The 27,959-nt window shown below is 39.5% G+C and overlaps 1 protein-coding gene across 4 annotated transcripts in view; it reads right to left on the reverse strand.

Annotated features, from left to right (window-relative positions):
- Nucleotides 1–393: 393 nt before the first annotated feature.
- Nucleotides 394–27,959, reverse strand: part of adgrd1 (adhesion G protein-coupled receptor D1) — a 271,121-nt gene continuing 243,555 nt past the window's right edge. For 3 of the 4 annotated variants that reach the window (XM_031892498.1, XM_012969246.3, XM_031892497.1), the window contains 4 exons: nt 16,359–16,485; nt 14,706–14,747; nt 5,546–5,638; nt 3,351–3,552 (listed from right to left, as the gene is read on the reverse strand). In XM_031892498.1, the coding sequence (XP_031748358.1) occupies nt 3,457–3,552; nt 5,546–5,638; nt 14,706–14,747; nt 16,359–16,485 (358 nt within the window). In that variant the 3' untranslated portion in view covers nt 3,351–3,456. Of the gene's footprint in view, nt 3,553–5,545; nt 5,639–14,705; nt 14,748–16,358; nt 16,486–27,959 lie in introns of all 4 variants that reach the window. The other variant, XM_002931898.5, reaches the window with a different exon arrangement.

Raw genomic sequence — 27,959 nt, forward strand, 5'->3', positions numbered from 1 at the left:
TTATTGCCCCAAGTTCAAGACTGGAGTAATGGTTTTGTATGTTGTTGTGTACGACTTTCTCTAACTTTGACCAATCAATAAAACTGAAGGATAGAAACTGACACTGCAAATCGTCTGCAGGTTGCTAACTGCATGTTTTCCAGATTACACATCCTATAATATAAGAACATATTTTCCATGCAAGAAAATGAGATCAGTATGTTAATTTTCTATTGAAACAGTGTAACAATTCCCTCATTTCTCTTGTGGATAGTTTATACCGAGAACTTTTATTGCTACAGAATTGCAGTTAAATTGTTCTACATTCCCTGACATGTTCAATCACAATAAGTAAGACAAAGACTGTAAAGCCTTAATACTAAACAGATATTGCATACAAAATGGCACAGGTCATTATAAAGAAAGACACCACGTTTATTTAATGCAATTTTGTGCATTAATAATTTAATAATCTGTCATTTGACCACTGAGTAAAATCTATATTCATACAATTAACACTGCTTGCTTCCATTATACATTATTTAGACATTAAATTTAAAACTGATTTATAGGCGCATTGTTGGCAAAAAAGCATATCTTAAATAAATCATTGAGTATAGCATTCACATTAATAAAAGTACTTCTTTTTTGTTTCCAAAACCTTTGATCAGAAGAACTGTAGCCTTTGTTTTAAAACAGGGAAGAAAACAAAATCAGGCAAAATCAGTCAAACTGGTGACATCTGCCAATGTGTACGGGTTCGATTTGTTAGTCGCTGGCTAACTGAATGGGCTTGCCCACCTTATTAATTCTATATGTACTATGGGGGTTGGGCTTAATAGGCAAATCTCCCCACGTGTATCCAACATAAGCTATTATATAGGCTGAAGCATCTAAGAAAAACCATGCTTGCCTTGGTCTTGTGGAAAAAAGCACATTATACAACAACTTTAGATCTTCTAATGCATAGAGACATTTAATTACAGGTATGGGATCTCTCTTGCAGAACCTGGATATCCGGAAAGCTCCACATTATGTAAAGGCACTAGGCAGTCTCCAAGAGTTCCAAGGATTCCATGCGTGTACAAAATATTGTAAAATGCCTTTTCCAATTATGTTATGTGCCCTTTTGGGGTAGTGATGACTTCAACGCTGTAGTTACAGAGGTACAGCCTATAGAATCCTGTAATGGTGACTATACACAGGCCAATAAAAGCTGGCCCATGTATGGGGCCCTCTGACGGGACTACCAGCCAGACCAATATCTTACAGAAAATTGGCCAGATGTCAATTGGCAAGGTTTTAAAATCCTGTTGGGATAAGGAGCGTATTGGCTTGTTGATGCATCCTCCCACAGATCCCATGCTGCAATGAGAATTTCCCTCCACTTCAAAGTCAGGGGTTTTCTGCAAACTGCTTCTGTGATTCACTGTAAATCTGGTGGAGGATGTCTGTTCTACCCACAGAGGGCTCTGAGTGTGCCGTCAATGCAGTACATGCACTAGGAGAGCAAATGGTACCTGGCATTATGTAAATATGTGACAATGCCCTGCAAGTCATAGAAGGATGCAATATGCCTGTATATAACCCTTTACCAAAATATATAGAGGATCTCTGGAAAATAAAATCAAAATGATAAATATTTAAACATCTTTACAGTAAACAACTAAATGAATTCACCCCATTGTATATATAAAACAATATTTTTCACAGAAATGTGCTCTGATATGGTTGAGCCCAGAATGCAAATATCAAAACGTCTGTTGAATGGGTATGAGGTTATCGGCAAATACAAACATGATTTATGAACACAAGTCTAAATATCTTGTTCTGTGTAATTTATATTACTTTGCATCCCATTTGACACTTAGATTTAAAGACATAATGTAAATGGCGGGTGCTATCAAAGCTGGGATCTCCATCAATGAAATGAAAGAGTTGATGTATCTGGTTCCAGAGCAAGCAAGCCTGGTCAGATGCCTGAATTGTGATGTCATTTGTCATATAAATATTCAGGGCCTTGGATCAGCAGTATGTGGCTGTCACCAAAATTGCTTACCTTAAATTATTACAGATGGATCCACAGCCCAAAATGCTAATGTGCCCTGGCCTTCTACAATAAATTAAAATAAAGCAAGCCGCGGATTTGCTTTTTTCTGCTTAATAAAACAGGTAGTTGATTTAGCACACTGTGAGACCAATGGATTTCCAAAGCTGGTCAGCAAAATTGCAGTGTTTGTCTCCCAAAAATAATGTATTACATTAAATCAACAGAAAATGAAATCTTTCACAGTAATGTTCCCAATATTATCTTAGATTAGGCATGTCTGACCTGAGCCTTCAACTGCTATTATATTGCAACTTCCATCATCCTTTGACAACCAGAGGTAGCCAAGGGAATCTGGGATTTGGAGTTGAACAGCAGATGAAGGCCCAGCAGCTGTACATTCCTGTTTAGTATCACACAGAAAGCACAGCAGATGTGACACCCTAACACTTCAGGATCTTATTGTCTTTTAAAGTGATTTAAACAACATTTCTAAAGAAATTATCTCATTTCTGTTTTGTACAAAATAATAATTGCTTGAGTTAAGCTGATAAAACTCTTTTGTAGTACACTGCTTAGAAACATGTCTCAGCAGGAGGGATATAATATACCAAATCCTATACAGTATGTACAGTAGAGTAGTGTATCGTAGCCTTTTTTTTATTCGAAATACTCCTCAGCCACGAGGAATCTTTGTGCATGTTTCAGTGTGTAAATCTGTTACATGTGTAGGCAGTAGTGCCTAACAATAACTGGGATTTGCCTGTAAGAGTAAAGTGTCACTGCCTAGTCACTACTCAGCAGTAAATCTCCTGGCCAATTGAACAGGTGTATGCCATCGTACTCTCACAAGGCAAAAAATTATGTCTTAACTGCTTCTTCTGCATATAGGTGTTTTCTTTAGTCTATTTATATCTTATACATCAACAGCATTTGTGTTAAAGAGGGAGGAAGGGAGGAAGGAAGGAAGGGAGGGAGAAAGGAAGGAAATAGCCACATAATCTGCAGTATTGCAGAATTAAAAGTTATAGGTATACAATGTCTGCAAAGTGTAAAATCTATTTTTTATTTAAATGTCACAGTTTCTTTCCAGGAAAGAAAGAAAGCGACTGTATGAATAAGTATTGCATACTACATTGTTTTCTTCATTTGTATTCATGTATAAGAGATGAGATGAAAGGGCTGATCTCTGAGCCTCCATTCCACATACAGCTAACAGTGTACAATAGGTCACAGAGCAGAGTGTTTTTGCAATAAAACATCTGTAGAGCATTTTGTTCCTGTGATGTTAATAATACAAAACCACAGCAATGTTTTCTTTGTTGTGTGTATTTGTAAGTGAGAAAAGATGGCATGAACTGGAATTAAGGCAATAAAGTACATGAAAGGCACTATAGCTCTTCTTTGGTTAAAGTGGAGTCCTCTCTACTTCACACTGCAGACAAGTCAATCCTATTGGCTGAGTTGCTACTTTTATCCCATGTATTCATCTTGGTAGGAGACGTGTTGGCTCTGTTTCCATTCATCTGAAATCAAATGATTAAATTAATGTCATCAGCCGCTTAATATAAGACAACTTGTACTGAAACAGCAACTCACGGGAACTTTTATATCTATATTGTTAATCATTTGTAAAACTGTATAGCAGACACAATACAGTATATGAAAGCACCATTGTACTGCCCTATACAACAAGACTCCTTTCCAGGGACCTATACAAAAGTCAGAGAGGAGATGGGGCTTTCACTTTTCAAGTGGCTTACTCTTAACCAATTCTGCTGGATCTGTACAAAAGAATTGCAGGTGTTTGCACACTAGATGCACATGAAGGGTGATAATAAGTACCATAAGTACTATATAGTTCTTCTACAATCTGAAGCAGGATCATTAGGATCAGTAAAAGCTACTTGGCAGACAGGTTTGTGCCATGTCAAATCTTTGGAAAAAGATGTAGGTGTAAATCTCTACATTATATGTACTTCAGCAGCATGGCCCCAACTAGGGTGTGCCCCTAGACAGCTCATTCGTAGAGCACTTGCATTAAGCTCTCTGCATTGAGCGCCAAAAGAAAAATAAGGTACAAGGTATGGGTGGTACCTTCACTAATACAGTATTGACGCAGTCAGCCCAATATTAGTAAAGAGAGCTTTAGGTCTATGTGCGCTGAAAGAGAGCCTGCAGCTATTTGCTCACACCCAAGCACAGCATGCAAAATTGCTGCCTTTTTTGCACTTGCTGCAATTGGTTTTGCAAATAAACCCTAAAGTGTTACAAGGACTTAAGGTGGCCATACACGAGCAGATCCGCTTGCTTGGCGATGTCGCCAAGCGAGCGGATCTTCCCCCGATATCCCCACCTACGGGTGGGCGATATCGGGGAGCATTTAGGTTAAAAAAAAAAATAATCCGATCGTTTGGCCCTGGGGCCAAACGATCGGATTATGTGGGCGGCAATGGGGCAGTTGGATCGGGCACCGCATCAACGAGCCGATGCGGTCCCCGATCCGACCGGATTTTCTAATCTGGCCGATCGAGATCTGGCCAATTTCAGGCCAGATATCGGTCGGCCAGGCCGCTCTGCTCTCCCCATACACGGGCCGATTAGCTGCCGAATCGGTCCAAGGGACCGATATCGGCAGCTATAGTCGGCCCGTGTATGGGGGCCTTTACACTTACATATAAAAACCTGTTCCTCATTATTGGAAAGGTGAACAGACTATTGATGAGCACATTTTTTAACCAGGCATAGATTCGCTATGAATTTTCACATTTTGCCATTGGCAAATTTTTCACAAAACTGCAGCAAAAATTTGCCACAACAAATAAAAGTAAGAAAAAATCACAGCCACATCAAATAAGTTGCAGTTGCATCAAAAATGTTGTGCAGTATAAACATTTTGTAAATGTAAGCAAAAAGTTTTCTTATCACTAGTATAGACCTGTTTAGCCAAATTAGACTTTTTTTTCCCCAAATAAAGTGCCTTGATCAACTGTCTTTATAGAAGGACTGAAGCCTGCTACCACCTGAGGACTCTCTTTGCGTCAATAAGTAGTGATGAGCAAATTTTTTGGCCAGGCATGTATTTGCAGCAAAATTCCGCATTTCAGCTTTTGTTAATTGTTTTGTGAAACTTTCGCAAAATTTTGCAGTGAAAAATTTGTGGTTGCATCAAAAAAGGACTTGGTCGCATCACATCAAAAAAAATTTGCGGTACCCTAGGGTCAAATGATCAAATTAAAACGGTAGGTATAGGCGTCGGCTCAGGGACCACATCAAGAGCCGATACTGTCCCTGATCCAACTGAAAAATCAAACCTGCCAAATCGAGCTGATCAATTTCAGACCAGATTTCGGTTGCTGGTGTCCATACACAGGCAGATAAGCTGCCGATTCAGTCTAAAGGACCGATATCGGCAGCTGAAATCAGCCTGTTTATGGACACCTTTAGTGTTAGAGAGGGGCAGATTTATCAGAATATGGGATTAGAGTCCAGTCAAGCTGACAGTACATTGCTACTTACGATGTCTGAGTTGAAAGGCTTCACATTGATGTTGCGAATGGAACTGCTGGTGAGTGACCAAACTTTGGTTTTGTGCTTGAATGCTGCTCTTACCTTAAAAAAATAATAAGAAAACAGTATGTTGCAACTACTAGATCTCACATGCTGCTAGAAATAAGTTGTTTGGAACATAGATACACAAAGTAAATACCTGGTCATTATTAAACTACACCTTTCAAAATCACAGCACAGTTAAATTGTTAGGTTGTTCATATGGAGGACTTCCAAATGCATCGTACTGTAGATTGTGACTAAATATGTCCTCTTATGTTATTGGGAGTTAATATTGAGATGTTTCAGCTATAAACTAAGCTGGCCACTTTATTACCTTGGAATGATCCCGGGTATAAATATCATTTACTTTGCATATTTATCTCTGTATTCAATTTATTCCATTATAAATATAAAATAGCACGTAGTGGAGAATGTGTCACTGAGTGGAGGGGAGTTGCCTAGTTATGGTGGGAGTTATTTGATTGCCTTTATTTCTGGCATAAAAGCTTCAGTTCACATAGCACGGTTTGATGATGATGTTAAATAGAGTTTTGCGTAGGAAACAGGAAGAAAGATTCCTAAGGGAAAGTAAATATTAACACATCAAATAAAAGCAATGGTGCTCATTTATTATTGCCCTAGATGCACTAAAGGATTAGTTATTCCTTGTGGAGTAATAGCTGCTCTCTCCAGAGTGCAGTGCTGTTAGCTGCAAGACAGGCCCCTGGAACTCCCTATGAAGATACTAAGTACCATTTTGTTCAGTGTGGCCCCAACTGCTCTTTAACTAAATGAAAAACACATTAGGGCATGTTCCACAGGCCACCCCTGAAATGACCACTAACTGTCATCTATGAATACAGCTCTGCCAAATGCAGACAGTATTCTGGGCAAGGTACAGAGGATAAAAAGTTTAAAACTATAGGTGCTTTATGGTATCTTGTTGGCCTGGTCACTACATCACAATCTAGAGCCAAGGTTAGCATAACAATATACCTGCCAGTAAATTTGTAATCAACTATTTTGTTTTTATCAGTGTGCATTTACAGTTTTGCAGTAAAAAAACACATACTGTATATACTCGAGTATAAGCCTAGTTTTTCAGCACCCAAAATGTGCTGAAAAAGTCACCCTCGGCTTATACTCGAGTCGGGTGCCATGGGTCCCTTCAGACTAGCACTCTCTGTCCTTTGTGTGCAAATTAGGCCACCTGCAACCAGACCCTCCAGTACCCTGGCCCACTCCCAGTCGCAATACTTATTCCCCCTTACGTGTCCTCCGGGACTGGGTCTGCTGCCAGTTTGCCAATGCGCAATGAGCATGGGGTAGTACTCATATTGTTTTTGTTGACCCTCTTCTCCACTTACAGAGCTAGTTTACAGTTTTTCTTTTAAATAAATATTTAAACATTTACCCCACTGATGCCTCAATTTATGTAATTTACTTGTTTTTATTTTGATTATTGAAACTTAGCAGTAGCGGCTGCATTTCCCACCCTAGGCTTATACTCGAGTTAATAAGTTTTTCAAGTTTTCTTAGGTAAAATTAGGTACCTATATAAGGTACCGTATATACGGTATATTCTATATGAATCTGAGGTGGGATTTAAAGAAAAAAAGCTGCTTTTTAATACCACCAAATAAAAATTCTAGTACAGTTTACCATATAGTCTTAAAGAAGGGCAAGGCTGCTCAGAAAATAACCAACAATTGCTTTCATGTATTTAAATGTTTTAAATAATAATAAGCTTGGGGACTGTGAGAACAATTTATTTTCTAGCTGGATAAACAGGGAAATGATGTTTACCATCAAGTTTAGGATTTTGTGTTTTGTTTGTACAGAGAAAAAGCAAATCCAAAAATAAGAAATGTTTGGATTTTAGAACTTTGTGGAGATGGGTTTCTGGGTAACAGATATCTGTACTGGAACTTTAATAGGTTATATAGCACCCTTTTCATTTTAAAAGCACCCAAACCTTTGTGTGCCTAAAACAGACTTTGCTGGTCTCTATTAATATATATCACATAAGGCACTTCATATTTCAAACTTTTTTGCATATACATTTTAAGAAAAACACATTTCTCTTTTAATGTGTGCAACTGGATTATTCCAAAACGAAAATGAGACTGTGCTCACAAACTAGAGGCTCGTATACATGCTAGGTTACATTAGCCAATGAATAGACAGCCTTTTCACACAGTTGCTTTTGCAGTTATAACCTGTATTTTTTTCTCATTCTTGTCAGGTGATCATTAAATGACACACAGAAAATAACAAAATGGTGGCTCAAGATAAAAGATGTAAAAGCCCAATATTTAATGATAGGTTTATAAGGCACTTTGATAAGATTCTTTGATAGGTTACATATTAAAGAATCCGAATTCCCATGAATAGGAGGTGCTGTTGCGGTTGTGGTTGCTATGGGTTACTTGACATGGTACAAGCTTGGCAAATATTATCAAATATTTTCTGTGAAGGCAGCACCCAGTCAAAATTGCAAAAAGATGGCAAGAAGAGCCCTAGGCACCACATAAAGCAGCCACAAGTAAATACACTGCCTTCAAAATCTTACCAAAACTGCAAAATGCATTGTGTAATACAATCACATTATGTGGAATGTGTGTGCTGAAACGTTTTGCCACTGGCTGGGAGAAAAATGGTCAGCCATGCAGGTACAATGTCAGCTAAAGCCAGTACTGCACATACTATTAGAGGATTAAATAGGACTGGGATGGTATATGTGTATATGTAACCTACATATTTCCTCCAAAATTCATTGGGTCCAGAAATAATCTGGTATTTAAATACAAGAATGTGTGCCCTGTACACAAATAGTATATTCCCAGTTGTAGTCTCATAGCCCATAATCCGAGCCTCAATGTACCTCTAACTGCTCTAACAAGCTTGGAGTGTATTATAGCCCTGGAATGCCAAACCCTTGGATTGTATTCTTTTGTGTATATTTAAATGGGGCTGCACCTAAGGTGGGCAATATCAGACTACAATGATGGGAGTAGGAGCTGTTGGATCAAGGACCGCATCAATGAGCCAATGTTGTCCTCGATCTGGCTGATTTTTGGTCAGATATTGGTCAGGTAGGCCCATTGGAATGCCCCAATTAGCTGCTGAATCACTCTGAAGGGCCTGAATCAGCAGCTTAAATTAGCCCATGTATGGCCATTTTTAGGCTAGTGCCACACAGGACTGATTTTCAGCCTGCAGAAAAATGCAGGCTGAGAATCAGCCCCTACGCTGGCACCAGCCTCCTACCTTGCCTGCACCTAAAAGCATAGTCTCCACCCGGGTGCAGGCAGACGTGGTGGATAGTGGCTTTGAAATGCAAACTCTCATGTGTTTTGGCTGATATCTGCTGCGCCTGCCTGCACCCAGGTGGAGACAATGTTTTTAGGTGCAGGCAATGTAAGAGGCTGGTGCCAACGTAGGGGCTGAGCATCATCCCTGTTGGCACTAGCCTAAGACTCTAAGCTAAACTGGGGCAGGGACTGATGTGAATGATGAACAATCGCTTTGAAGAACTACATAAATGCGTCAGCGATATAAATATAACTGACATATAAATAGCCAAATATATAAATAAAGTGTTGTAAACAGGAAATGCATGTTAAAATAATTTAATAAAAACCTTTAAAATCAGCGATGTGCTATTTCTGAATTCTCTGCTAGCACTTACAAATGTTAATGGTATGCAAACATTTGCTAAGGCATCTAGAGGTTCTCTCCATGTTTTTTCACCTGCACAAAGAGCCTGCATGAAATGGCTAAGGTGTGAAAAGATTCCAGCACCATAAGCCTAGGATATAAATTTCACTGCTATGTATGACAGCGGAGGTCTTGGAGTAATGAGAGCTTTATAAATGAATATGACACTGTCTAAGCATCTCTCTGCATTGGCATGTCAAGGGCACCTTACGTTTCATCAGTTAAAGTAGCGAGCCCAATTAGCATATAGCTGTTATACATTTTCCAGTGTGCAGAAGAAGTCTGCTATAATTTAGGATGCGTTTCATTAAGACACATTGCACAGAGGTTTGAAAACATCACCACCGGCACAAGGTTGAGAAAGTACAGTATTGATGAAAAGGAATAAATTATAAAGTACTGATTAAATAGAAATGCATCTGAAACTGTAATTACACAGAAACATGACTATTTAAGGTAACACATACATAGGTGCATCAAGCTCATTCCATCAAAACAACATTTTAGTTGATTAAAAGAAAAAAACACAGTTTAGGATATTCAACAAAAGAAGTTTAAGTCTTTCATGACTGGCATCATTTCTGCTCTTCTTGTGAACCATAAAACTGTACTTATACAGGCCAGTATTTGTGGCCCGGGCCCAGGCCTAAGGCAGCACAAATTTAGGGACACTAAAATTCTGTTCCCATACAGAGCAATGGGGACCAGACGCACAGAAACTTTAGCGAGTCCTCTCCCCACTGCTCCATATGTGAGATGCGAGGTGGGTAGGCGGCCCAGCCCTGTGCTTACCCTGGGGCCAAACGATCGGATTACAACGGCGGGCATAGGAGAAGTCGGTCCGGGGACCGCATCAACGAGCCGATGCAGTCCCCGATCCGACTAGATTTTCTAACCTGCCCGATCAAGATCTGGCCGATTTCAGGCCAGATATCGGTCGGGCAGGCCTGTCGGAAGTGCTCATACATGGGCCGATTAGCTGTCGAATCGGTCCAAGGGAACGATATCGGCAGCTACTATCGGCCCGTGCATAGGCGGAGGGTGACTTTTTTGTTTGGGGAGGCTAAAGATGGCCCATACACAGACTGACCTACAGCTAGGGGCTGATTTACTAACCCACGAATCCGACCCGAATTGGAAAAGTTCCGACTTGAAAACGAACATTTTGCGACTTTTTCGTATTTTTTGCGATTTTTTCGGCGTCTTTACGAATTTTTCGTTACCAATACGATTTTTGTGTAAAAACGCGAGTTTTTCGTAGCCATTACGAAAGTTGCGTAAAATCGCCCGATTTTTCCGTAGCGTTAAAACTTACGCGAAAAGTTGCGCCTTTTTCGTAGCGTTAAAACTTAAAAGGTGTGAAGTTTCGCGTAAGTTTTAACGCTACGAAAAAAGCGCAACTTTTTGCGCAAGTTTTAACGCTACGAAAAATCGCCAGATTTTACGCAACTTTCGTAATGGCTACGAAAAACTCGCGTTTTTACGCAAAAATCGTATTTGTAACGAAAAATTCGTAAAGACGCCGAAAAAATCGCAAAAAATACGAAAAAATCGCAAAATACCGATCATTACGAAAAAAACGCAATCGGACTCATTTCGACCCGTTCGTGGGTTAGTAAATGTGCCCCCTAATGTGACACTTAGTGGATTCGCTGCTGGTGTAAAAAATTAACCTCCCAACTACCTCTTGCCGTTCCCACTGACTCCCAGGGATACTGTACAAAAGTGCGGGTGGGGGTGCTTTTTTTTTTTTTTACCCTAAAATGCTTAGGATGTAAAAGTATTCATACGTGCACTTCTGTTAGGGTATCTGCAAACATTTGTGTTTGGGATCAGTTAGCTTAAAGGGGTAGTTCGCATTCGAATTTACTTTTATTTTTAATGGTTTTTCAGTTATTTAGCTTTTTGTTCAGCAGCTCTCCATTTGGTATTTCAGCAGCTATCTGGTTGCTAGGGTCTTATTTACCCTAGCAACCAGGTAGTGGTTTAAACAAGAGATGGGAATATGAATAGTTAAGGGGCCTACTTGGAAAAATAAGTAATACAAAATTATAATAATAATAAAATTGTAGCCTCACAGAGCAATATTTTTGGCCCCCATTTGAAATCTGGAAAGAGGCAGAACAGAGGCAAATTATTCAAAAAAATTAATTAGGAAGACCAATTGCAAAGTTGCTAGGAATAGGCCATTTTATAACATACTAAAGGTTAACTTAAAAGTGAACCACCCCTTTAGATGTGTTAATGTTAGTTTTATAGCAAGAAAGGCAGTGGGTACTGACTCCCCATTATATACAGTGAGATGCAGTCCGTATTTACAAACCCAGCACATTATATACAGTGAAGCAGTGGGTACAGATGGCAGATATTCAGGCCCTGGCACTATAACACTGGCACTGATACACAACATTGGCCCCACTGTAACTTTCTATAAATGAACAAAACAATGACAAAAAAAAAAAAAAAAATAGTAAGTGCAAAAAACAACAACAAATATATAAACACACAATGAGCTTTTTCAGAGGGAAAGAGTTAACTTACCCTCCATCTGTTAGGGTAGGGGATAGATTATAAATTATTATAGATGTCAGGTCAGGCAAAAAACAATTTAATGTCAGCTAGTGATTCTTTAGAACTGTATAGTGCCTGTGTATAGTGCCTGGGTATAGTACCTGTGTATAGTGCCTGTGTATAGTGCCTGGGTATAGTGCCTGGGTATAGTACCTGTGTATAGTGCCTGTGTATAGTACCTGGGTATAGTGCCTGGGTATAGTACCTGTGTATAGTGCCTGTGTATAGTGCCTGGGTATAGTGCCTGGGTATAGTGCCTGGGTATAGTGCCTGGGTATAGTGCCTGGGTATAGTACCTGTGTATAGTGCCTGGGTATAGTACCTGTGTATAGTGCCTGGGTATAGTGCCTGGGTATAGTGCCTGGGTATAGTGCCTGGGTATAGTGCCTGGGTATAGTACCTGGGTATAGTGCCTGGGTATAGTGCCTGGGTATAGTGCCTGGGTATAGTGCCTGGGTATAGTGCCTGGGTATAGTGCCTGGGTATAGTGCCTGGGTATAGTGCCTGGGTATAGTACCTGGGTATAGTGCCTGTGTATAGTACCTGGGTATAGTGCCTGGGTATAGTGCCTGGGTATAGTGCCTGTGTATAGTGCCCGTGTATAGTACCTGTGTATAGTGCCTGGGTATAGTGCCTGGGTATAGTACCTGGGTATAGTGCCCGTGTATAGTGCCTGGGTATAGTGCCTGTGTATAGTTCCTGTGTATAGTGCCTGGGTATAGTGCCTGTGTATAGTGCCTGGGTATAGTGCCTGTGTATAGTACCTGTGTATAGTACCTGTGTATAGTGCCTGTGTATAGTGCCTGTGTATAGTACCTGTGTATAGTGCCTGGGTATAGTGCCTGTGTATAGTGCCTGGGTATAGTGCCTGTGTATAGTACCTGTGTATAGTGCCTGGGTATAGTGCCTGTGTATAGTGCCTGTGTATAGTGCCTGGGTATAGTGCCTGTGTATAGTACCTGTGTATAGTGCCTGGGTATAGTGCCTGTGTATAGTGCCTGGGTATAGTGCGTGGGTATAGTGCCTGGGTATAGTACCTGGGTATAGTGCCTGGGTATAGTGCCTGGGTATAGTTCCTGTGTATAGTGCCTGGGTATAGTACCTGTGTATAGTGCCTGTGTATAGTGCCTGGGTATAGTGCCTGTGTATAGTGCCTGTGTATAGTACCTGTGTATAGTGCCTGTGTATAGTACCTGTGTATAGTGCCTGGGTATAGTGCCTGTGTATAGTGCCTGTGTATAGTACCTGGGTATAGTGCCTGTGTATAGTACCTGTGTATAGTACCTGTGGGATGAAATCTGAAGCAAAAGTTGAGAGTTGGTTCTTAGGTAAAGTTACAGCTGCAGATTCTTCTTTTCAGTCTTCATTTCTGCACTGTTTCCCGATCCCTGTGTGCATCTGTGCTCTGATTGGTCAATTTTACTGTCTGTCAAGGAAGCTGTGCTCTGATTGGAGAATCCAGAAAAAGAAAGATCCAATCGGAGCACAGCAAAACGGGCTTGAGGAACTCATTTCCAGGACAGTGCAGAAACGGAGTAAGGTGGTTTTTTTTTTTTTTTTTAATGTGCCAAGCAGGTTTGGGGAGGCTTAGCCTACCCTAGCCTTATGGAAAATCCGCCTATGGGCCCGTGTATGGGGACCTTAAAGCTTTTTGTGAGTGTAAACAAATAAATAAAATGACATGGTCCACTGGACCCCTTCCCTACATACCCCTATGTCATGGTCAGTTGTCCAAAGCGGAAGTAATACATCCCTATTAAAAGATACAAAATACTGACATACTTAGAAACCACAACCCCTTCCTTGCTACCCTAGATACCTTACAATACAAGAAAATGTCAAGACACAGGAATAAAGATATTCTACTTGTTGGGCACAATATAGTGTCATAATGTGAGGTTTTAATTCCACTCTTCCTATAATACTTGAAGCATTTTCATCCCTGCCATCCTGGAATATTAGCAGAGATAGCACTTTTAGCTGACTGTTCAGAAACATGGGTGGATAATAAACTTGAACTTGAGTGGTTTTCATGTGATTATTGCATGTAATATTGTAATCAAATTAGTGTTTGTATCTAATTTAATAATTGTAATACAATTGTAATAAACATGTAACTATTTATATTATGCATGTAAATGTTAATGTGTGTATCTAATTAAATGTATTTTATACAATTAAAATGAATAGAATAAATTATTTATTTTATGTATGTTGGACAGTCAAATGTATAAAGCCTGTGAGCAATGACACATGAAGGCAATTAATGGTGTTTTCTCGCCAGATTGATTTCTAGCTCACTGGTTGGTTGATAAAACACTCAGAGTGAAAATTGCTTTACTGCGCTGTCCCTACGGGCCATAGTTTGAGTCTCCCCAGCATGATCCTTCCATGCTTAAGGACCCCTGACCGATAGTATTTATTTTCTTCCCCTCTGCTGTACATTGCACAGCACAGAATGGTACCCTGCAATAATGTCATATCATATCAGTCACCAACGAAGTTCTGCTAAAAGCAGGTTTTTCACTAAACAAACCCAGAGACACTATTGTTATACAATCCCAGGCTGCATAGCAAAGCATCTGTTATGCCTCTGAAAAGACACTTGCAAAAACACCCACATAAACTTTTTTTTTTAAACAGCAGATAAATATGATCCAGTGTACCTCAAATGTAATTTTTCTAAAAGATTTGCAAACAAACATTAGTAGAGATTGACAATATTGTAACAAGCAACTTCAAATTACTGTTTACTAAGCTCATGCTTATTAGCAGCTGTAGGAACCGGCATTCAGCATAAAAGACCTGATTATATCCTGTAATCTGGGAAACTTACTTCTGAGTTCAGGAGGCAGTGGAAAAGAAAGATGAAAAAACCCTGGAATAGAAGCAGAAGAGGGATTATTTATATTAAATTATGCCAGTCCCTAGTGTGTTTTACAAATGCGGTTCCATTAACGTTGGACTTTGATGTCACCGTTGATAAATAATTCCTGTTTAATCAGGTAATGCTTCCTTTTATACAGCAACAAGCGTAGATTCACTTTTAATGATTAGCTTTGGCTTGCTTCTCCCTTGGCATGGGACCACTTATAACCCTAAAAGATCTTGTGATATCTGTTCTTACCATTAGAGCTAACAATATGTTACCCACATGACTGCACAGTATGCCTATCTCAAAGTATAGAATGCACACAGGGACTGTAGCATATTAGACTGGCACAGTCTCAAATTTTAAAAAGGAAGGAATATATAGTATAGTCCACATAACGGGCTTCTGCCTTATAAGCCTATAAGCTTTATTTAAGAGAATCTATAACCTTGGGATCTACATATACCAGCGGTTCTCAACCTGTGGGTCGGGACCCCTTTGGGGGTCGAATGGCCCTTTCACAGGGGTCGACTAAGACCATGGGGAAACACATATTTCCAATGGTCTTAAGGATAATTTTATGGTTGGGGGGTCACCACAATATGAGGAACTATATTAAAGGTTTGCGGCATTAGCAAGGTTGAGAACCACTGACATATACTAATATAATGCAACTATGTCACTAGTGACTTATCAGATTAAGTCCTACCAGTGATCCTTAGTTGTCCTTTGATTATGAAATAAGATTAATTTAATAAAGCTGAACAGTTGTGAACCAGTGCAGTAAGCTATCTGGGGTTTAATTGATCTTTCTGTAAATAGGATCATTATACCTTACGTCTACTAAAAATTATTTAAACGTTAATTAAACCTTCAATAATGATTAATTCTATCTTAGTTAGGGTCAAGTACAAGGTACTGTTTTATTACTACAGAGAAACATCTGAATTGTTTGATTAAAATGGAGTCTATGGGAGATGGCTTTCTGGATAATGGTTTACCATATAACAGATCTTACACCTGTACCTAATCCTAGTCATTTAAGCATCACAAAATGTGTGCCTACAACTGCAAATACATTTCCTTTGTACTCTTGTATAGGTATGGGATCTGTTAACCAGAAACAGGAAGGCCATCTCTCATAGACTACATTATAAGCAATTAATTCAAATTTCTAAAAAGTATTTTCTTTTTCCTCTGTAATAATAAAGCAGCACCTTGTACTTGACCCCAACTAAGAAACAATCTTTATTTGAGGCAACTCTATCCTATTGGGTTTATTTAATGTTTAAATGATTATTTAGCAGACTTTAGGTATGTAGATCTAAATTACGGAAAGCCCAAGGTCCAGACTGGTAACTTTATTTGAATTCTTTCAAAGCACTAGCCTTCAGCCTTTTTTGATTCCTGTTCCTGTGATACTCATGAAAGTAAAGAATCAGCCATTGTCAAATCCCTTCTTTTTGCACCCCCCCCCTACACACACACACAATGGGGGAATAGCCCACTGCTTTACGGTAGTGACATAGAGGAAGTATTAATAAAAAAAAACTTTACCATATATATTTATTAATACCATTCATATTTAACTGTTTTACCTTTTCATATGTTGCTCACCTGCAATGAGTTGAATATGGCGAACATGTATTGGAAAACTATTGCTTGCTCATTGACAGCAAGAACTCCAAAGACCCAGGAACTGCCTAGAATTGGCAAAAGCACAGCAACGGCTTTTGCCGTCAACCTGAAAGAAGATAAGAAACTTTATTTAAAATGGATAGACAGATACACAGATGTTCTAATTCATTATAAGGGCTTTTCTTTATATTGAACTATTTTTTTTTTAATTGTATTATTTAGCCAATTAACTAATTTCCTTTGTACTTTTGGGAAACTTGAGAATATCACAAAAGATACAACATGGAGTAAGTTAAGAAAAGTGCAATGATTCACACTCCCCCGGGAACCTCCTCAGTAGTTATTGTGCCACAAATCACACATGAAGCTGCCGTCTATGCAGCCATATCTAAAGGACATTGGTGTTAAATGCAACAGTAAAACATATCCAGACGTTACAATGAAAATGACAGACACTCCAAATCAAAAATGTTCTGCGGTTTAAAACATGCCACAGGCTGTGTCTTCCTCAATGACTGTGTTCATTCACTGCTGACATTTATGTCTGGAAGACACAGCCAAGATAGGGCCAACAGTACATCACCTTCCTGGCAGCTTTTAAAAAGAACTGAAGTGGCATTGAAATTAATTGGTCTTGCAAAAGACAAAGGGAATTTGCATTCATAGTTTTGGCGCATATTTGTTTACTATCTGGTAATGTGCTATCCCAAACTATCCCTTTACAATTATGTTTTCTTCACCTGTCCACCTTATTGAACTTATCAGCGATAACATGGGAAAGTCAGAGAAAAATATGAAGCTACTTTAATGGCCTTTTACTAGTGAAGGTGGTTTCAGGGATACTGGGAATCTGGCTTTTTTAATTAAAAAAAAAGCAATGCACAGGAATAGGGCAACTATCCCTTCAGTATATATGGTGTATAGTAAATATAGCAATGCAAATCTTTTCAGAGAGAATACAATATATGCAACATGGTGATTTGCTCTGAGCTAATCATTATCACTATATTATATGTTATTATAATCATTATCATGATGATTATCACTGTTCCTACTGTAAATTGCTTTCTTGCAGTGTATAAGCTCTGCAATATCTGTGATCAGAACATGTAGAGACAGTTTAGAGCAGTAATACTGTGGGCTTTGAAAGAAGTACAGAATAAGTACAACAAATTACATTATTTCAGTATTGGAGCTAGTTATTCACAGTTTTAGAAGGACTCAGGGGATGGAGCTGGGTGGTGGAATGTACAGAAAGGTGTGTATGGAAATTGAACCAAGTGCAGTTTTCCATTGGTGGAGTATGTCTCAATAAGAAGCAACAGACAAACTGTGCCCTGATTTAAAAAGAGGGTGTATGGCTCACAAGACCTAACCAGAGTGTTGTGGTTGTGAGTGAATTCAAACTTTTCTATCTTGAACAGTTGACATGTATCCTTTAGCCATTCACACTGAATTCCATTGTATAGGTTCATAGAGGTTTTCACATCTGAAAACTCTTAACTGAAGGCACGGTATAATGAAAAGTAACTTGACAAGATCCAATGTTGGATCTTGCCCTGCCCCTCGCCAACCAAACCCCCACCCCCCCTATACTTTCCATCCCCAAAAACACACATACATCAGTTTGGGGATGAAAAAGGCTGCAGAACATTTATTATCAACTGAAGTTTTAATTTAAAACGTACCATAAAGTACAAATAGCATATCATAAACATCTCATAAACACAGTTCAACGTAACACAAATGTTTGTATAACAAACAATGAACTCTTAAACAACCATGTACCGTAACAACCCATTAACTGTGCAATGCAACTAGCGGCGCCATCTGCCTTTCTAGCCTGGAACCACCTACTACCCAACAAAATTCACTTCCTGATATGCTTCCTTACCCCCGAGGTGCCAGGCGTGCCAGTCCCAATTAACTGTGCAACTCCCTTCCTAACCTAAGCATTGCTTCCTGGACTCAACCACCCCGCTGCCAACACCTCAGTACTAACAGACCTGTGTAGGGAGAGAGGGTGGGCCTTTTACTGTGCTGCCTAAAACAGAATGGGAAGTGGGAAAATCCTCTCTCACTATTTATACCCCTAATGATGTTTGTGTATGCAACTTCCAAAGCCACCAATCCCCATCAACTGGGAGTGACTTCACAAGCCCTACGGCTCTGTCATGCCACTGCTTCCCTACACTTTGCTACGGGTCATTGGGTTACTATCTGGCAGCAATTGGAGCCCTGTGAACAGAGGGGGGTGGCAGGTATACGTCATTCAGACAAACAAGTTTGGGAGCACTAAGAGCCACAACTCTGCTCTGTTCTGCCAGTGCTGTGTTGCAGCATTCCCTGGGATGCAAGCGCTTAATAACTGAACAATAAGGGGCGTGCTTTTTGCCCCTTAGTGCTCTAGCACTAGTGAATGTTAAAAGACCCCCTGGTCTGAACTGGGAGTCAAAATAGACCCTATCATTGCAAGTAAACAGAGGCCCCCCACCAGCCCAATAAATAGTGACTGTCTATGAAATTTTACAGCAGCCCTTCTGGCATTTGCCAGAACCCACAGATTGCCAGTCCTGGCCTGAAGATCCCATGTAGAAAAATAGCAAACAGCACCTTCTTGTCTTCATTAAAAAAGCCTTTATTTAATACACATGGCTTTTGGATAAAGCTAGCCTGAAGATCCCTCATTCCTTTTAGCAATCTATGGAGCACCAAACAAGTTCAGCACAAAAAAAACTTTTTTTTATATCTGACACTATTCTATATAATTTTGAAGTGAAAGTGTTCTTTTGTGCAAACATTTGCTCATATTTAATATAGGTTTTGCATACAACAGTATACAGTGCATTTTATAGTTTGCACCAGTTGTGCAGTGTATATTATAAAACTTCTTGCTGAAAATATCATTATATTTGCACCAATAAATTTATACCCTATGCTATAAACATTCTCTAATTTAATAACTGTCTAATGAACAATACTAAATTGTGAAATGTGACGTTTTCTTCTTATTTATGGGAATTATTATTCTGTTTATGACTTTTATTAGATTCCCCCCTAGGAATGTCTGGCATTGTGCTCTTGCAGTGGCCTGCAGGCTTTATAGACAAGCATTATTAAGCGGCACAGCGGTGTATCTAGAGCAGCAGCTTACATTAGCAGAAGGCTCCAGTCCCCTTTAGCGTGTTGCTATAATTCTGCCAGGTACAGGTAGCATATTTGCACAAGAGAAAAACGGCCTAAGCTATTTATTAAGACATTCTGTTTTCTTTTACATCAGCTTCCATTATTCACTTTATGATCAAGGCATAGAAAAAGTAAATAAAACAGGAAAAGAAACATAGCAGTATTACTGGGGCTGCTAAAGGAGAAAGTTTATCATGCCATAAAGAATGCAGCCCGCTAAGTCAATACTTCCTGTTATTTCTGTTTTCCAATTTCTGCCTCTCTCCAGACAATCTGTCAGTCCCATGGAGCTGGGAAAGATTGATTGTGTTAAAAGAAATTAGCTCACCCCGCCATTACTCCCAGAAAGCAAATTGTATTGCTTTTCAAAACAGACCCATAAGTCACATACAAGATTTTTTTCAATGATATGGGTAACTAATATACTCCTAATGCATGGCCTAGAAATGTGCAACCAGGAGGTTTTATGAAAACCTTTAAGCAAAAAGAAATCATAGTAAAGGTTTCTTGTCCCCAATGACACTAACTGCCATATGTCAGTTTGTTCAAGCCCGCGGTTAGATCTTCTAATTTTGTGCATCTTGTTCTTACAGGGCTGCTGGTACAGACCAGAATATTAACCTTTATGTTCTACTAAAGAGATTACTCTAATTTCCACTTATAACATTGTAGGGGATCAGAGAACCCTGTCCCCTGTTTCTCAGTCTGTGATCTCATCCAGCCTAGCTACAGGGATCCGGTTGGCTGGCTGCCCCAGTGCACGTCTGGGAGAGGTGTGCCTAAGCTTTGGAGCCAAAAATCTAGGGGCGGGCCCAGCAGCTTATAAAGGGAGCCCCTGCTGTTGTTTGCCAGAGTTGAAAGAGATACAGTGTGAGCAGCCATATTGTGTGTTAGACTTGAAAGGAAAAAGTCTGCTGGGCTGCCAGGAAGGAATCAGTCCTCTGTGGTATCTCTTGTGTGTGTCCCCTGCTGTGAAAAGGTATTGCTCGTTTGCCTGCTACGTGGGAGCAGCCACCTTTATACAGGGAAGGTACTCTGGGGCAGGTAGCGCTACCTGGGGGGACTAAAGAGCTCTTGGGGAAGGGACTGAACTAACCTAAGGGTTGTGGTTTATCCGGATCCAAGTGGGGATTGGGCATCTATAGAGACTGTCTGTGCCAGCTGTGGATAAACTACATGGGTTCCTCAGAGCAGGAAAATCAGTTATACATAAAGTGTTAACTTCCAACTCCAACAGTTATATAAAGTTTAACATTGCTGCAAAAGCTGTGTGTGATTATTTCCTAGTGGAAATCCCCTAGAGGTGTGTTCCTCAGTGTCCACTAGGTGGAGGCACTGCGCTGTTCCCAGTTCCCAGTTCCCAGTATCAATATTCTTTGAAGAACACACATCTCCTGAAAATACAGCCCATATATAAGTGAATGTGCCAAGAAAGGGTTACAACATTAAAGGAGAACTTCAACAAAGAAATAGTCTAGAAATTCTAAATATTATGTTTTGGGTTTCTGTAACAGCCCAAGGCAACCACAGCCCATTAGTAGGGAAGATCTGTGCCTCCAAAGATGCCCCAGTAGCTCCCCATCTTCTTTTCTGCTGATTCCCTGCACATGTTCTGTGCTGCTGTCAGTTACTGAGCTTAGGGGCCCACTCACTATATACTGTATATATATATAGAATATATATGTCACAATACAGGTTTGATTGTTAATTCATTCAAATCTAAATGACATAACACCATTGCAACAGTGCAGTTAGAATCATAATTTAATAATTATCCCTGTAGCATCAGCTTCTATGATATGTAAACCTCATTTTCTGCTTGACTATTTGTGACAACCCCTAAGTTTAGCTTCTCAACAGCTGCTCAGAGCTGAGCATGTGCAATGTCACTGATATTTCTAACAAAATTCAAGATGGGGAGCTCCTGTGCACAACTTTGAAGGCCTGAATCATTCCTGTCACAGAAATGCTGGACCTTTAGGCTGGTGCAATAATTTAATTATATAAAGTATGGCATTTCTACCATATTAATTTTTAGGATGTAGTTCTACATTAAAGTTGCCCATTTGCTTTACAGTTAGCTTTGTTCACTGAGCATTAGTTTTATCCTCTATTACATGTGTGCAAGCTTTTACTGCCTACTATTCCATACATATAATGCAACAACAATGAGAAAGGTGTCACCCTTTTGTATAATGTAAAACAGACAACACTTGTACATCATTACTCTAACAGGATTACTATCTACAGATGTAATTGTTGTCTCCAGTATATGCTCCTTTGGCAGAAATTAGTGCAATTTGTGATCATTCTTGACAGATAAATGTTCTGCAATAGTTTAAATACATATTCTGTTTAATGTCTCATTTACCTCCCAGCACAGTTTGTTAAAAACATTTTCTAATGGGGCTACCACTCCTTCATTCACTTTATAGCTTACTGTATAGCAAGTGCCTGTGGATATTGAATGATCAGTAATGATATTCTGCACATCTGGATGCAAAGACTTGCATTGAAAGATCTTGCACTGTTTTATGAGAAGTCAGAAATGCATAATTAAAGGATTAAAGCCCAATATCATTTGCTTCCAGAGCTATTAAGACACATTTCCCCCAGGCCCATAAAGTCTTTTGGAAGATTGTTAAGAGATTATACTTGTGCCTGTGGCCAGGGATAATGAGTCTTCTCTTCTGCAGCAGCCTGACTTGTCTCATTCTTGGCTCCTTTGTGTTAATGGACAGATAGAAAGATGGCTACGCCAGCCTGTGCCAGGACACAAATAAGTCTGACTTAACATTTCTTTCCAAATGTCATTGTGCCACTGCTCAGAGTGTGTAAATCTTAGCTTGCTCACAATGCAACCTTCTGTCCTCCCTAACAGTGCCAGCCCTGTCTGATTACTTCTGATTAAAAGTGACATTTCATGAGCAGGATGTAAAACTAACATCAAAATGCAATGGGATGAAGATCCTCTTTAATAACACTGAACACACATATTTATGGTGTTCTAAAGCCTAATTCCTTTTTCTCCCTTACATACTCCTAGAGGCACATACAGTACAGTACGACAGAATGCAGTTACCATAGAGACCTGAACCCTACACTACATATAATTATAGATAGAGTATCTTGGTTAATGGCTGACAGTGTAGTTTCTCCGTGGTATATACATAGAACACAATATTTAACAACAGCGCTGACAAAATGTGCACGTGATCATATAAACAGATGTGGACAGGGACTATCCTGCTCTTCCTTCAATGAAAAAATAGCCTGTAATTGAGAGCATTAAACATGAAATGCTTAAAGGACAAGGAAAATCTATTATAGATATTAAGTCACTGGACAGGCATAGCTTAAGTGTCTCCGCAGCACTGTATCTCCTCTTCTAAGTGTAACCATTTTGCTGGTTAGACCCCTAAGATTAGAAAAAAATGCTGAGTAAATCCCCAAAAATACCAACAGTGCACCACTCCTTCATCAAGAGCAAGACCCAGAGTTTGCGCAGTAGCTCCTATTAGAAACCGGCGCATGTGTGTTTGCCATGATCGGGAGTGTGGATGTTCTTTCATGAACAGCAGCCACAGCAGAAGCACAGATTGGCCACAGCACACCAAAACATATGATGCGCTCAAGTTAGCAGTAGGAGAAACATTGGCACCCACATTGGCGCCCACAACGGAACAGCAACAGTTCCACTTAATAGAAGGCACCACAGCAGCAAAAAAAATTTTTGAAAACGAAGTTAGTGATCAGCTACAGTAAGGGGTGCTTTATCAAATAATATAGACTAAGGGGGAGATTTACTAATCCACGAACGGTCTAAAGGCGTCCGAATGCATTTTTTCATAATGATTGGTATTTTTGCGACTTTTTCGTCACCGGCGAGACTTTTTTGTATGTTCCGAGACTTTTTCATCACCATCGCGACTTTTTCGTATATTTTCCGCAACGTTTTCGCCGCCGTCGTGAAAAAATCGGATTGGTTTTTCCGCCGTTTACAATCGCTCAATACGAAAAAAACGCGGCAGCGATGAAATAGTCGCGCAAAATACGATAAATCGTGACGAAAAAGTCGCAAAATTTTCGTTTCCAATACAATTTTTTCTCTTTCGGGATTCGGATTCGTGGATTAGTAAATCTGCCCCTTAGGCTGAGGGTTTCCTTGTTCTTTAAGGTTTTGTTTGATATCCTTTATTATAATTTTATATTATTTATAATAATAGGTCTATTCTACATTTTAATGGTCTTAGTGGATTCCTTGTGTGCGTGTCCATCCTTTTTTTCCTCTCTCTTGGCTGAACTAGGGGGTTTGAGCACCTAGACCTCCCATTCTACACAGTCAGCTCTACATTACTTCTGATTCAGTGCTTACATTTGTTTCTTTATATAAATACTGCTGTTTACCTTATAAATACCAACACTTCACCCTATGAACATACACACCAAGGACCTAAAAAAATTTAGCAACAATGGCATTTTGCCACTAGTGTGGAGATATTTTTCTATCTATGAACAGTCAAGGTCAGAACAAAATATTGTTTTTCATGTTATTTCAAGTGCATCAATTTCAACCATTTTGTGCAATTCAGTACAGCATTATTTTGTTTTCCCCACAGGGTTTTTTCACCTAAAAGTATTTGCTATCTCTGAAGTAACTTTAACCTTTATAAGCAATGACAACATCATAACAGGTTTTTAAGGATTCTATAAAAATAAAAAAAATAAAAAGTGTTCCAAAAAGCTGATGTAAATGTTTTCGTCTATGAAAAATAGCTTTTTGTTTTGGCCTCTGGGAGGAAAGGAGCCTTGACAGTGCTAGTAAGGGGTAGGCGATAGTAAATAGGTTAAGGGCATAGGTTAGGATTAGAGATGTAGCGAACTGTTCGCCGGCGAACTAATTTGCGCGAACATCGGGTGTTTGCGAACGCGCAAGTTCGCGAACTTTTCGCGTATGTTCGCAATTTGGGTTGGCGTGGCGTTTTTCCGCTGCGTTTTTTCTCAGCCTAAAAACGCTGCGCAAGCCACAAAGGGAAGAAGGTACCCTTCTTGATGCTGTACAGTCAGTATAAGTTTAATTTAGGAGTTAGGAATATATACTTAGGGGCTGATTTACTAACCCACGAATCCGAATGGGAAAAATTCAGATTGGAAAACTAACATTTTGCGACTTTTTCGTATTTTTTGTGATTTTTTCGTAGCCGTTACGACTTTTTCGTAAATTGTCACGACTTTTTCGTAACCATTACGACTTGCGCGAATTGTCGTGATTTTTACGTAGCGTATTGAGCGCTCGTAAACTGCTGGCAAAACTTTCAGACTTAGCATGATTTTGGAAGCCTCCCATAGGACTCAATGGCACTCTGCAGCTCCAACCTGGCCCAAGAAAAGTCACGATACTGAAGCTTGAATGAATCCGAAACTTTCGTACTCGGCACGAAGGCTATGAAAAAGTCGCGACAATTCGCGCAAGTCGTAACGCTACGAAAAAGTCACAAAATACCGATCATTACAAAAAAACGCATTCGGGCGCTTTTTTTGGACGTTCGTGGATTAGTAAATGTGCCTCTCCCCCTTTCCTCACTCAACTTCTTTGTTCTCCTAGTCTCTTTTATTTACATGCTAGCATCTATTCTTCTATTTATTTCTCCCCTTTGTTCCCATTCAAAAATAGGGAATGACCATGAAGTAGGCCAATTGGTTAGGAGCAGGAGGGCCCACTGACACCTCTGCCCACCGGGATTTTTCCTGGTATCCTGGTGGACCAGTCTGACACTGTATATACCCACCCCTATCTTTTGACATGTGCTAATTTAGCTGGGGTTGTGTAAAAAAGGTACATAAACACTATCTGAACTTCCAAAAAATATATAAATGTATTTTCTGTTACACTGACATACCAGAATCAGCAGATTGACATACCTCCCAACATTTCATTAAGAGAAAGAGGGACAAAAATATGTGACGCGGGTAGTGCAGCAAATTTTTTTGGCCACGCCTGTTTTGCGACCACGCCCACATGCCACACCCACTTTACATGCCCCAGATGTGCCAATATAATCGCTAAATAAAAAGAATAAAGAACATATTAACTTTAAACATGCCAGTATGACTACATTAAATTGATAAAGGGCATATTAACCCCAGATATGCCAGTAAAATTACCAAGCAACTTCAGACATGCCAAAAGTTCTGTGCATTTTCCAAAGTTATAAATAGGGCCAATTTCAGTGGTACATAAATCTTTTATTTCCTTCCATTCTTAATCAGTTGAAAAATAAAACAATATTAATGTACCACTAGAATTTCTAGCCATATTAACAAGGCCAGCCTAAGGTTCCCAAACTTATAAGGTTCCCAAACTTATAAGGGCCCCTTTTAAATGTCTGCTATATTTTATGAACGGATCAGCGATACCTCTGTTTTCTATTGTGCATGCTGTGTTCTGCCAGAGATTCCCAGGAGTGAGAGATATATGTTAGGGGTGGAAAGGTGAAACTGTCCAGCACACAAATAAAGACAGCAGCCTCTTCTGCCTGATAAAAGACAGAGTGCACCCTCAGCCCCTGACCCAGTGAGCAGGAGCAGGGAGAGGGATGCTGCCAATGTCGATAGTTGACCCTTGCCTGTCACAAATGCTCCTCCCAGGACAATTAAACATCAAGGTAAACCTGTGAGCTTGAGGTAGCAGGGGAGATTCAAGAGTTAAGGGGGCGGGCATTTTTTCCCAGAGCAGAGCAGGCACAGCAATCAATTAAATGGCAATGCTGAGAAGCGGGACATCTAACAATGAATCCGGGACAGCGGGCAGTGCTATAAATATCGGGACTGTCCCACTGAAAGCGCAACGATTTGGAGGTATGGATTGAAATGAAACTATGAGTTTGTGTTCTCACTGAAACCAGTTCCCCACCCCCCTTAAGCTCACAGTGTAAGCAAACTCACACTCACTGATTCCATTGTAAAGATACAGAATGTGGAACGCTCTTACTTTCATGGGGCATAGATTCACTGGAAAGAATAGTCTCTGAAACCATCACTTCACAATGGAACATGGCGAAAGAGAGGGGTTTCATATACTGTGAGCCTAAGGAAGTGGAAAACATGAACACTTTGATTTCCTTTCAGTTTGTGGAATTGCATATGTCTGTGTAAGATAAAATACATTTACAGTAATTTCAGATAATGACTATTCACCTTTTGAATATAATTCCAACTAAAGGAGCACATTTTAAAAAGTGGGAAATATTGTCCCTTTAAAACGCTGACATTTCAGACAACTATATAACCAAAAATTAGACGTTTTGAAAAAGAAAATGCACCTTCTCCATGAAACTGGGTTTTGTGGCTGACAGAGATATGTTATTAAAACTAGTTCCTGTATCCTTTTAGCTTTTTTTTGTTCAGAATTCTGTATCCCATTAGCGTTTCATTCAATATTTAACTTTCCACATTTTATAATGCATCCATTAAGGTTATATCAATGATAATGAAACGTTCAAATACATGAATCTATTGAATGAATATAGAACTTGGGTATAACTGATTGTGAATCGACTTGCATATAAATGCAGGAACAGTTCTTATTAGAAAACTGGAGATTATGTATCAAGTTATTTAATTTTTTCTCAGGACAAGTCAAGTAAACGTAAATGCTCTTTTCAAAGTTTGTGACAGCAGAACAAGTTCACCTTGAAGGTGGCACTGGTGAGTATTGCTGAGCTTTAGCAAGCAGCATGGCATAGTATTAGCAAAGGCATTGACTTTGATTTTGGCCTCTTCTAAAACGCAAGAGGATTTATCAAGCTTATAAAGATTAATCTCTTTAGCTTGCAATCACAAATAACTAGTGTTCTGAATTAAGTGCAAGACCAAATTTGCCCTAGGATATATTACCTATAAAGTGCCGTCACCTTATTACAATCCAATTTTAACTTTGACTGTTCTTTTAGTGTTCCATAGGGTGAGTTAGATTTGTATCACCACATAGTGCCTTGCATTTAACATCCAGTTGGAAATGCCACAGAAAATCAGAGGAACAGTTTGACCAAAGGATATGTGATGAACATAAAAGAAAACCTAGCAGGAATAACAAGCTTAGCATAAGGATTTAACCTTGCTTAGCCCTGCATGAACCTTCTTAAGAGTTGTATAGCCTTTTACACTGTAAATCTAAGAAAATCTATCAAAAGTTTTCAGTATATTCCAATGTTGTCTTCAACTGGAACTACATCAGGGATAACTACTTTTTTTCTAGCGATGAGTGGAATTTTTCAGCAGGTATGGATTAGTAGAGATGTAGCGAACCTCACAAAAAAAGTTTGCGAACCCGTTCGCCAAAAAGTGCAAACTTTTGCGAACTTTGCGAACCCCATAGACTTCAATGAGAAGGCG

This window comes from Xenopus tropicalis, chromosome 1, assembly GCF_000004195.4.
Source record: "Xenopus tropicalis strain Nigerian chromosome 1, UCB_Xtro_10.0, whole genome shotgun sequence".
NCBI lineage: Eukaryota > Metazoa > Chordata > Amphibia > Anura > Pipidae > Xenopus > Xenopus tropicalis.